This window comes from Aegilops tauschii, chromosome 6, assembly GCF_002575655.3.
Source record: "Aegilops tauschii subsp. strangulata cultivar AL8/78 chromosome 6, Aet v6.0, whole genome shotgun sequence".
Classification (NCBI taxonomy): domain Eukaryota; kingdom Viridiplantae; phylum Streptophyta; class Magnoliopsida; order Poales; family Poaceae; genus Aegilops; species Aegilops tauschii.
In genome coordinates, this window is record NC_053040.3 from 470881260 (window position 1) to 470893432 (window position 12173).

At 50.1% G+C, this 12173-nt stretch overlaps 1 protein-coding gene across 1 annotated transcript; it reads left to right on the forward strand.

Annotated features, from left to right (window-relative positions):
- The first annotated feature begins 11092 nt into the window (after positions 1-11092).
- On the forward strand, positions 11093-11931 carry LOC109742705 (uncharacterized). Its single transcript, XM_020301806.4, has one exon. The coding sequence runs from the start codon at positions 11204-11206 to the stop codon at positions 11684-11686; it is 483 nt and encodes a 160-aa protein (XP_020157395.1). The 5' UTR covers positions 11093-11203; the 3' UTR covers positions 11687-11931.
- The last annotated feature ends 242 nt before the right edge of the window (positions 11932-12173 follow it).

The window sequence follows — 12173 nt, forward strand, 5'->3', positions numbered from 1 at the left end:
CATTCTCGTACACAATACCATAAGGATCCATGCATTTTCTCCTCTTTGACTCGATTAGTTTCCACCTGCTCAAGGGTTTATCAACATCAACCGTGACTCTCGCCCTTAGATACCCAGCAGTGTGATCAAACTGCACCGAGGATGCTTGTTTATCAATCTGGTGAGCGATCGCTGTGCTCCATGGTTCCGCCCGAAGATTAAACGGGAGATTCAGAACTCGGGCCCATAGCTGCAGCTTATCAAATTTCAACTCGGAAGGGCGCATGCACTCCTCAAACTCTGGTAGAATCACTGCGTTCTTGCTGACGTGCCATGGCGATCCCTCCCACATGCGATCACGATCCCGTTTGCATGCAAATTCCGCCACAAACATGTTCTCCCCTACCGGTTTGAAAGATAAACCTTTAGGGTTTCCCCATGCCGGCCGGAGCACGCTGGATATAGTCTGGATGTGTAGGGTATGTCAATGAAGAACTTTGCCTGCTAACATCCACTTCTCCGGCGCCCCTCGTCAAGATCATCAAGAACCAGCGGAGTCGCTTCCTCGTCGGTGATTTCCATCTTCCCCAGCGCCTCTGCAAGTTTCGCCCTCGCCGCCCTGGGCGAGAGCGCCTCCTTCTCCTTCCCCCGATCAGCAGGCGAGGCCATCGCCGATCAGGTGTGCGCCTCCTATGCCCCGTCGATCAGATCGGGCGGGCGCCGCCACAGGTCCTCCCGAAACCCTAGTCGCCTCCTGAAGGGCTCCTGTTTTTTCGGAGGAAAAAACTTCTTTGGCCAGAAATCAGTTGCCGGGCACACCAATGCCTATCACCTGTTGGATTGGCGCCATGTCTCTCAGTTGGCCCTCGTCTCTCTAGCAAATAAAGTGCCTGCGGTGCTCCTTTTTCTGAACGAACGTAAAATATCAGTGCCCGGCAGTTTATGCATGTATATACTGTAGATACGTTGAAACAGCTACCTCCCAAGTTGAGTAGTTTAACTGACAAACTTGTTGAATATCTGACCAGTTGGTATTTGCCAAAACAACTACCAACAACAAACTCCTCAAATATTCAACGGGCATTTGTTAAAGAAGAAGCTCTGGAACCTCAGCGTTGGCGACGGCCGAGCAGGTCAAGAGAATGCATGACCCGTCGGAATAACTTGATCGCCGGGCTCGGTCGGACGCATAGTTGGACTTGGCGCTTCCAAAGGAAGGTCGGTCTCTCTTGCCACTGACAAGACACTCGCTTCAGGGACTCTCTTGCCCGAGCACCAGGGCACGATCCAGTCACTGCACGGTCACTCGACCTGGAATTATTCCGAAGTCACGGAACCTGGAGAAGTTCGGTGACACCTGACCGGGCAGGCAATACCCATGCCTGCGTATGGTTTTCCACTGTCTCCGGACCTATACGAGCTTGGTTGGTCCAGGTAGGACGCGAGCGCGACCCGTAATAATAAGCCGGGGAAAAAGTACATCGAATTGGTAAAGTGCAGGTAAACGGCCTGCGCCGGAGGCAATTTACGTAGCAGCAGAGAGCGGGCGACCCGTAATAATAAGCCGGGGAAAAAGTAGATCGAATTGCTGGGAGATCGTGGAGTTGGAAGTTGACCTCCCAGTGGCGTGCACTAGCATGTCCCCTCGTCGTGTCCAAGTTGACCTGTAAAGTATCCCGGTTCTGCACTAGTTCTACTACTTCAGGGCATGCAACACAAAGTCTGATTCCCTTCCCTCGGGCGCACGGTGCCCGACTTGGAGGCTCAACAATTAGTATGACGACCTACGGTACTATCACGGCTAGCCCGTAGGAAAGGCGATGCCAACCGATCCTAATCAACGGATGCATGTGCAAATTTGATCTCAGTGTACATGTCGGCCAGTCGCTATTCTGTCTCCCACCTTCTTAATTGCCCAGTTGATCCACACGCAGCGTAATCGTAGCGATAGCAACCGAGATGGACGCTTAATTTCGCACATCCTCGCCATGTCGGCGTCGGCCGCGACTAAATATCTAGATATTTTACTAGGAAATTAGTTCTTGTCCCAACCTGCTGCGTCGACGCAAAGATAAAGCTTGCTGGCGATCGACCGGACATTAGTGTCGCTTTCGTTGCTGAACGTGGAGAAGCATACGTAGCAACATCATTATCAAAGTGCGTGTATCTCTGTATACGGAAGTTCAGTAGCACCTGACCGGGCAGGCAATAGGTGGCTACGTACTGCGTTTTCCCAATGCCCTCAGACGGACACGAGCTCAGCTGGTCCAGGTCGGGCGTGGAGCGCGACCGAAGGAGCACCGGGGGAAAAGGTTCACAGGATAGTAAACCGGAGCGGCAGGAGCGGGGTATGGTGTTGGACGATCATAATGGCAAGGCCATTTAGAGTAACTCACGGGGTGACCCATTTCATCTGTAGGCGTTTGTTTGGGTCGGCGTGGACAAAATTGGAGGCCCAACACGCCAACCCAAACCTAAATCTCGTCTGCATGGCGTCCGTGCCGACCCATTTTCGGCCTAAAATTACGCCTGAAGTGCGTCTGCGTGGCCCCGCTTGTAGGTCACCCAACTACCGCCCGTCGTCTTATTTATATATGACGACCACCGATAGCGGGCCCATTAGTCAGCCGCTGGAAAGTGTCCTTTTCTAACCACGCGTGCGGCGGGGGCCGGCCTCATCCACTTCCGTCCACATCTGGCCCCCCACCACCCCCTTTGTTTCCTCGCCGGCGACACTAGCAAGCAATGGGCCTCTTCGGCAGCAGCAGCGGCAAGGGCAAGGGCAAGGGCACCCCCGGTGCCTCGTCCTCCCATGCTCCTCCTCCCCCTCCTCCTCCGGCGCCGGCGCGTTTCCGCCCAGGTCGTCAACGTCTGCACATCCCGGTGCACGAAGCGCGGTGGCACTGGGGGTACAGGCAGCCGCAGCCCTACCCCGACGTCATGTTGCCGCACCACTGGCACCTGGATCCGCACCAGATCCCGGTGTCGGCGGTTCCGCGGACCCAGCGGGCGCACGACGAGAAGGTGCGCAGGCGCCGCGCGCAGCTCACACCGGAGCAGCAGCGGATGCCTGAGTACGCCGCCGACTCTCCCAACTGGGAGGCTTGGTTTGCCTTTGAACACGAGGAGCAACGGCGTGTAGGCGTCGACGCCGCCCCGCCGCCGTTTCCACCGCCGCCCCCGCGGGTAGAGCCGGAGGAAATGGAGGCGGAGGTGGAGTACCAAGCCGCCCTTGAGGAGGCCCTGCAGCACGCGCTGGAGGCTAGCCGGCTCGAGGAGGACGCGCACTGGGATGGACTGGAGCAAGCCCTTTCCTTATCGGCGGCAGGGGACTGCGTCCACACCCCGCTCTTCGTCCCGCCTCCGCCACCGCCGCCGCCCGTCGAGCCCAAATCGGAGCCGGAGCCGGAGCCGACGCGGAAGCGTTCCCCGCCTCCACCCACTTCGCCGGAGGAGGCCTACACATGGACGGGCCAGTACCGCGAGTGGGTGAGCGCGCCTACTGTCCACTACGCCGCGATGCCGGCGCAGGAGGCGGCCCACCTTGAGCGTTGGAAGGTGCACTGGCTCCACCAGGAGGAGGCCGACGGCGAGCGGCAGATACGCTACGAGCAGATGCTGCAACGCGACGCGGAGGCGCTCCGGCTTGAGGAGGAGGAGGAGGAGCGCGCGTGGCGAGCTGCAATGCCGCCGCCCCAACAGTCGCGAAAGGTGGCTGCCCTGGCAGCGTACCAGGCGGTGTTCGGGTGGGCTGGCCCTGCTCCCGTCTTCATCGACCTCACCGGCGGCGATGGCGGTGGTGACGTCGACGACAAGGGCAGGGGCAAGGCCGGCGACATCTAGGGCAGCGTGCGGGCTTTCCTATTCCGTGCAAAAGTGGGCGCCCGTCAAGCGAACACGCACCCGCACGATATATTGGGCCGCCACATCTATAACACTGCCTCTTCCGGTTTTACGCACCTTGTCTAAATTCAAGAACATTTTTTCAAATATACGTATATCTTTTCAAATAGATGAACATTTTGTAATTTAAGAATATTAATAAAATGCATGAACATTGTTTTAAAATTCAAGAACATTTGTCTTAATTTTCGTTTTTTAAAACATTGAACAATTTTTACATCCTCAAACACTTCATAAATTCATGATTTAGAAAAATCATGAACTTAATTTTAATTTTCCAATATTTCGGCAGTAGCTGCTTTTGGGGAAAAACGACACAAAATCATGTACGAGCAGCCCGACCAAAACCTGTAAAAACCTGCTGCATGCGAAACAGAAGCACCTGGGCGACCACCCCCTCTACAGGAGATTCTTTTTAACTACTCAGTTTGATTATTTCTACTTCTCCGACGCGGATTTTTGGGACATGGTGCCACGCGAGGATGAAATCTGAGCAGTCCATGCATGCTACGAGATTAGCACTTAATATAGCGAGTCGATAAATACCGAAATGATACGGTGAGTTAATTTGATGAATACGCGTATGTGATAGGCATCTTAAATGGGATTGTGGTATGGGCACTGGTCGGCTTTAAACGTGTCTGCCTCACCTGTACGCCTTGAATGACACTTAACAAGTGTGGGCCTGCTTTTTTGCTACGGTTTGTTTTGCCTAAGCTCATTTTGTGTCCGTATAATTGTGGAGTACTGGTGTGTCAATTCATCAGAGCTATGCGTTCATATTAATGCTACTATGCATTGACAATTTTGATTCATATGTACGCTATCATTTGTTATCCATATAGCATGCACTCATTCGACTGTTTCTTGCTGTCTGAGAATTTTGATTCATCCTCTAGTTCATGCACTCTGTTCATGTGCATGACTGGTCTAAAATGCCGGTGAGGTCAAGCATAATTGAAAATTGACTTTTGTAATCTTAGAGTGTTTTTTATTTTATGCATGTTTTTTCTATGGCACACGTTGTTGGTGCTCATCTAATCACTTGCTCATCAGTGGCATGCTTGGGAACTTGTGGTTATGCAACTTAAACATGGGCATGTGACCATGCAAACTTTCGGCCTGTGAGACGACTAACTGTAAACTGATGAGATTTTTCGTGAATGTGCATTGGAATATGTATTGCAAGTTGAATGAGAAAAACAATTTCATGTTAATTTCAGTTTTCGAATGTTTGTTGTCCCTTCATGGATTTGTTAGAAAATGAACTTTGAAGAACATTAAGACAATGCATTTAACAATACATTACTGAGAATGTTTTAAAATAGATATAGATTTTGTAATAGGTGTCTGTCTTATTATCCCATTAGTATTCCCTTACGGTTTTCCCTACTCGTGCTAATTAGTATCACCACCTAGCTGCGCACTATCATTGCTTAAATATAACTCGCTATGAACTGTCTATGTATTATATCTAGTTCATCATCTATTAAAACAAGCGATTTGTATCTAAATGTTGTATATTACCACCGTGTGCATCGATGTTGAATTAAAAGTGCTTAAGCATACACTTCATACTAATTGTTTTAATGCTAATCTAACTATATAGAAGTCCATCTGAGATGTTTATCACTTTATAATATTGACCCCACGGTCTATGTCAACCATTAAGGAAAGTGCATGCGTTTTCAATGCACTTGCTGAATATTAATTCATGCTGGGTGAATTGACAGCCTGCGAGCCATTAAACACTAGCTTCATGCGAATTAAACGCCTATCGACCGCATCTGACTGTTTATATGGCTGTTTTGCCAGGGACAATTAAATTATGTCGTTTCCTTGATACTGATTGTATGGGATGATGGATATTTGTTGGGGAAACGTAGTATTTCAAAAATTTCCTACGATCACGCAAGATCTATCTAGGAGAAGCATAGCAACGAGCGGAAAGAGTGTGTCCACGTACCCTCGTAGACCGAAAGCGGAAGCGTTTAGTAAGGCGGTTGATGTAGTCGAACGTCTTCACGATCCAACCGATCAAGTACCGAACGCACGGCACCTCCGCGATCTGCACACGTTCAGCTCTGTGACGTCCCTTGAACTCTTGATCCAGTTGAGGCCGAGGGAGAGTTCCGTCAGCACGGTGGCATGGTGACGGTGATGATGAAGTTACCGGCGCAGGGCTTCGCCTAAGCACTACGACGATATGATCGAGGTGTGTAACTGTGGGGGGCACCGCACACGGCTAAAAGATCAACTTGTGTGTCCATGGAGTGGCCCCCTCCCCCGTATATAAAGGAGGGGAGGTGGAGGAGGGCCGGCCACAAGTGGCGCGCCCTAAGGGGGGATTCCTACTCCTAGTAGGAGTACGTTTCCCCCTTTCCTAGTCCAAGTAGGAGAGAAAGGAAGGAGAGGAAGAAGAGAAGGAAAGGGGGGCCGGCCGCCCTAGTCTAATTCGGTTTGGGCTAGGGGGGGCGCGCCCCACCTTGGCCTGCCTCCTCTCTTCCACTACTAGGCCCATGAAGGCCCAATACTTCCCCCGGCGAATTCCCGTAACTCTTCGGTACTCCAAAAATACCCGAACCACTCAAAACCTTTCCGATGTCCAAATATAGCCTTCCAATATATCGATCTTTACGTCTCGACCATTTCGAGACTCCTCGTCATGTCCGTGATCTCATCCGGGACTCCGAACAAAATTCGGTCATCAAATCACATAACTCATAATACAAATTGTCATCGAACGTTAAGCGTGCGGACCCTACGGGTTCGAGAACTATGTAGACATGACCGAGACACATCTCCGGTCAATAACCAATAGCGGAACCTGGATGTTTATATTGGGTCCTACATATTCTACGAAGATCTTTATCGGTCAAACCGCACAACAACATACGTTGTTCCCTTTGTCATGGGTATGTGACTTGCCCGAGATTCGATCGTCGGTATCATCATACCTAGTTCAATCTCGTTACCGGCAAGTGTCTCTACTCATTCCGTAATGCATCATCCCGTGACTAACTCATTAGTCACATTGCTTGCAAGGCTCATAGTGATGTGCATTACCGAGAGGGCCTAGAGATACCTCTCCGATACACGGAGTGACAAATCCTAATCTCGATCTATGCCAACTCAACAAACACCATCGGAGACACTTGTAGAGCATCTTTATAATCACCTAGTTACGTTGTGGTGTTTGATAGCACACAAGGTGTTCCTCTGGTATTCGGGAGTTGCATAATCTCATAGTCTGAGGAACATGTATAAGTCATGAAGAAAGCAATAGCAATAAACTAAACGGTCATAGTGCTAAGCTAACAGATGTGTCTTGTCCATGGTTAGGAAACTGGATGGGTCTTATCCCGTTCATCAAATGACAACACATGTCTATGGTTAGGAAACTTAACCATCTTTGATTAACGAGCTAGTTAACTAGAGGCATACTAGGGACACTTTGTTTGTCTATGTATTCACACATGTACTAAGTTTCCGGTTAATACAATTCTAGCATGAATAATAAACATTTATCATGATATAAGGAAATATAAATAGCAACTTTATTATTGCCTCTAGGGCATATTTCCTTCAATATTATCCTATAATATACCCATGGTTACTGTTTGTGACCAAGGCAAGCAAGTGCTAATGATGGAGTACAACGTTGCAGAGCTCAACTAGTATTACATTAGGAGCAGCTGGGTTGTGGTCTTCATTAGTACTACTAAAGGTACTTGATAAGGATGCAAATAATATACATCTGCAAGGGTGGGCAGTGATAATGAGCCATAATCGGTATCATTATGGTGGGATCAGTGGCAAACGTCGATGCAGGTGAATGAGCACCATGTAAAGGGCAACGAGGTTGGCCAGCCACATGAATAATATCTGGTACGAAGTATGTCGAACAGCGAAAGGTTAGTGCATTTACTGTGTTACTGCAAGTGCCACTCGTGCCCATGTCCTCCTCTCGCCGGAAGCACGTAGCACCTGGGGTATTTGGCTTAGAGACAGTAGCAGAAACGAGAGACAGCTGCTCCAGTAAATAATCAATGTCGCAGGTAGCCGTTCAGACTGACAGAAACTCAATGCGTTCAGAGCAATAATAAGAAAACTATACTACAAGAATACGGTGAAGAGATGTTAGTATACACATTCTGTGTATTAAAACTGCACGAATCACGTGGTAACTGACGGGCATGATTACATCCTCGTATGCCACCATATCCACTGCGATTTATCGCTACTTCTCCCACTAGTTTCGTCAAAAGTTAAACTTTGTAATATTTGACCCAATTTATATAAATCAACATTTACAACACCAAATAAATATAATGTGAAAATATATTTTGTACTGTGAGTGTTAACTACTCTCTCCGTAAAGAAATATAAGAGCGTTTAGATCACTACTTTAATGATCTAAATACTCCTATATTTTTTTGCAGAGGAAGTACTATTTTTAGTCTAAACACACTTTATTTATTCATCATAAGTCATAATTTTAGTCATATACATTCGAATATAATTTAAGTCTGGAAGTTCGAGGAGCCACACATGGCGTCCCAAGCATGTTTAGCGAGGCTATGAGCCTCTATGTTTGTCACATGTCCCTCGAAGATGAAAGGACATGCCGCAAAATGTGACAAACTTCCGTTGATTTCTTTTACTATGCTGCCATACAACCCGCCTGCATTATTATGATGTTCATGATGACCTCCTGACAATCCGAAACTATTATGACATGTGTTAAAGAGAGATCCAGAGTGGTTGACAGCTTCACGACAAGCTAGTGTTTCCAGTACAGGGTCTGTAATGCCTTCACACCTGATGGCTGAAGCGCCCAAAAATTTACCAGTGAGTTAGTGACATCCCGGCATACGGCACTTTAAGATCCTCCTGCTGAGTTCCGATTTGTAGCCCCATCAACTTTAATTTTTGTATGGAGTGTTAATTACTAGAAGCATAGGTACGCCTTGCCACATCATTTTTATCTTATCGTTTTTTTTTGCTTTTATGTTCATCGGTTGAGTGCTATTGTTTGTTTCTCCGTGGGCCTTAGGACATCTTCAAAGCCGGCCCTCAAACTGTCTGCATACGTTTGGACCGCGTGGTTCGGACAAGTTGTGCCATTTAATACGGGCTTGTATCAGTCCGTCGGGCAGCCTGGATGCACTTTCTCCTGCAAATCAGAGACTGGGGGGCTTTGCAAGAGTTTGGATAGCAGACACGTAGGACTCCGACACCCCCGGCCCACCCAAAACTCCACCCAAACTTCTCCCGGTTCCTGCATCTTCATCCTTCTATTTTCTCTCCTTCCCTTTTTCTCTCTTCCCTTCGTCGCCGCTCCACCACACCGGCCGCCTCGGCACACCCCTGCTAGTACTCGACGAGTCCCGCACCTTCAACGGTACACCGGGTATCCAAGTCGCTTCTCCTCCACCGTCGTTCCACAGCTCTCTCCCGACCACCGCGCAGGTCATCGAGTGCGGAAGTGCTTGCGGTCCTTGCAAACGTGGAGCGTGCGGAAGAGCATGTTCTCAATTTGAAGGGATCGATCAAGGGTCATCGAGCGCTCAACCGCAACAGGGCACGCGGGGCATTTAACGCTGATGTCCGACTACTTTGCCCCCGATGCCCTCTTCGCTGACAAGTTTTGCTTGCGGTTTTGGATGCACAAAAATGTCTTTGATCGTCTCTTCCATGGTGTTCGGTCCTTTGATGACTACTTCATCTTGAAGAAGATTGCGTGAGAATGATTAGGTTCTCTGATACCAGAAGTGCACGGCCGCACTGCGAATGCTTGAGTGTAATATTTGAACTTTTTTAATTAGAACTACCGCTGCATTTTAACTATTCTAGAGTATATATGCGGCTTGAATCTGCGGGCTTCAAAAAAAATGGGGCCGGATGTATGCGGGTAGCGTTGGATGGCCAGCCCCCGCATTAGTGTCCGCGGATTGATCCTCCGTATCCGTGAACAGATGCCGGAGTGAATTTGAGGGTCGGCGTTGGAGATGCCCGTACGTGTTACTGCCTTTCAAGAATGTAGGGTACTATTTTTTACGATATGTCTAATAGCAAAGTATAGGTTGTCCGTAACAGAGACTCATGTTCATGAAAACTGGATAGGAGATTAGTCAGTGCATTTGCAATCAGTTTTGGTAAATCTCAAATTCTCAATCGACTATGACTTAATTACGTATCAGTCGACGATCCGTGCAAATATCTTTTTCTTTTTTACATGTTATGTTACTTGACTGGCCTAGTCACATCCTTTTGCAACAATCCTTGTTGACAAACATGGGCAACACTACGGACGAAAGAGACGCCCACGTTGGATCGCCCGGTCGACCATAATCGAAGGAAACCCAGATGCGGAGCAGTACTGGCAAGAGCGATGAGATGGGAGCATCTTATCGCGGCGGAACCGGCCGGATCACGACGCGCTCATGCGTGCGATGATTCGAATGCACGGAAAGAAAGCGAGGCCATCGCCGCCGGCTTGGCTCCATCCACGATTCCTTCCTTGGCGCGGAGGCCGCAAACACGTCGCCTACATGTTCGAAAGACACAGCCATTACGGCGACTGGTACCTATGCCGCTGTGTCGAACGTTCAGCGGTTGGCCGGGCTCCAAGCAAACGGAGGCGATCCCATGGCCGGCGGCTGGCGCGTCACGTCGATCAGGTCCTAGTCGAGCCAACCTGAATCTCAACGTTCCAGTTCGAGGATAACTTTTTTTTAGGGACCGCCTTTCAATGTGCCGCAACCGGTTTCCTGATAGCAACATGGCGCCAAAACCGGTGGGCGGCTGCACGCAGGAATCCGAACGCTCGGCATTGCCCAACTCTGGCTGCATCGGCACTTACGAATCAGGGCAGTTCACACGGAAACATGACTAATTAAGATATTTTATACTACACCAATACTATAGTACTCTGTACGTATGAACAATGGCGAGATGCTAGTCAGTATGGTTTGCCATGCAAGAAATTGACCATAATTTTGACGCTGAAATTGGTATTCCATTCAAAGCAAGCTGGCATGCATGAGCCTACAATATTGGCAGATGGGGCCTACGTGTCCTGAATCCAAGACCGATTCCGGTGGGCTGCCGTCAGGGCCCACGGAACAGACGCCCACTGCTTCACTTCTTCTCCATTCGCTCAAGTTACCAGAATGCCCCTCCCGGCTCTATAAATTCTGTCCAACCAGTTCTCTTCTCAGTTTACTCTCAACTCTCAAGTACTATCCCAAAGCTATCCCAAATCACCGGGCAACCACAGCAAGCATCCCTGCTCTGCTCCCGCTCTCTCTCATCTCACATGGCGACGGCGGCTGCCAGTCGACCCAGCGGGCCGGTCCTCTCGATACCCAGCTACCGCTCCGCCTCGCCCACCCGCGTCAAGCTCGCCTCCGGTGGCGCCACCCGCTCTCCGGCCAAGTCCGTCAGCGTCTCGTCTTCTTCCTCCTCGTCCCCTGCCGCCGGCAAGAGCCGTCGGTCCTGCATGTGCTCCCCGACGAACCACCCGGGCTCGTTTCGCTGCGGCCTCCACAAGGAGCGCAAGCAGGCGGCCCCGACCGGCAACAGCAAGCCCGGCTCCCCGCCGTCCGTCGGCAGCGCCGGCTCGAAATGCACGGCCAGCGCGCTGGTGCGGCTTGTCCCCATGGAGAGCGGGCACTGGGCACGCAGGGCGCTCTCGCCGTCCCCCGCGGCTCAGCAGTCGCTGCAGCGGAGGCGCGCGGGCGGGTCCCGCCCCGGGCCGAGCCGGCTCTCCGCCGTGTCCGTGGCCGGCGACAACCAGTAAAAAACCAGCGTCGACATGCCACAGGAAAAGTAGTGTGCACAGGAGAGAAACTCCCCCTGCCATTGTTAGAGTTGCGTCGAATATAGTGTACAAGGTAGGTTACAATTGAACTTGTGTATTGTGTTTAGATAGGATATGGAGTCGTGTCCTAGTAGGACACTTGTATCATAGGCCTCTCATATATAGCGGGGTAGACACACGATGTAACCTATGCCAACATAATAGCACCTGAACAACTTGTATCATAGGCCTCTCATATATAGCGGGGGTAGACACACGATGTAACCTGTGCCAACATAATAGCACCTGAACGCAGGGGAAGCCGGCGGCATGTGCCGGTGTCCAGGGCGACCGGGTGCGGTATTGTAGCTGTATCATGGGGAGGAGCACCGGGGATGTAGCCATATCGGTGAACCTCGTTAACAAATCTCGGTGTCGTACTCGTGTGATTACTTGGTTCTCGGATGATCGACGGTATGCCTCGAAT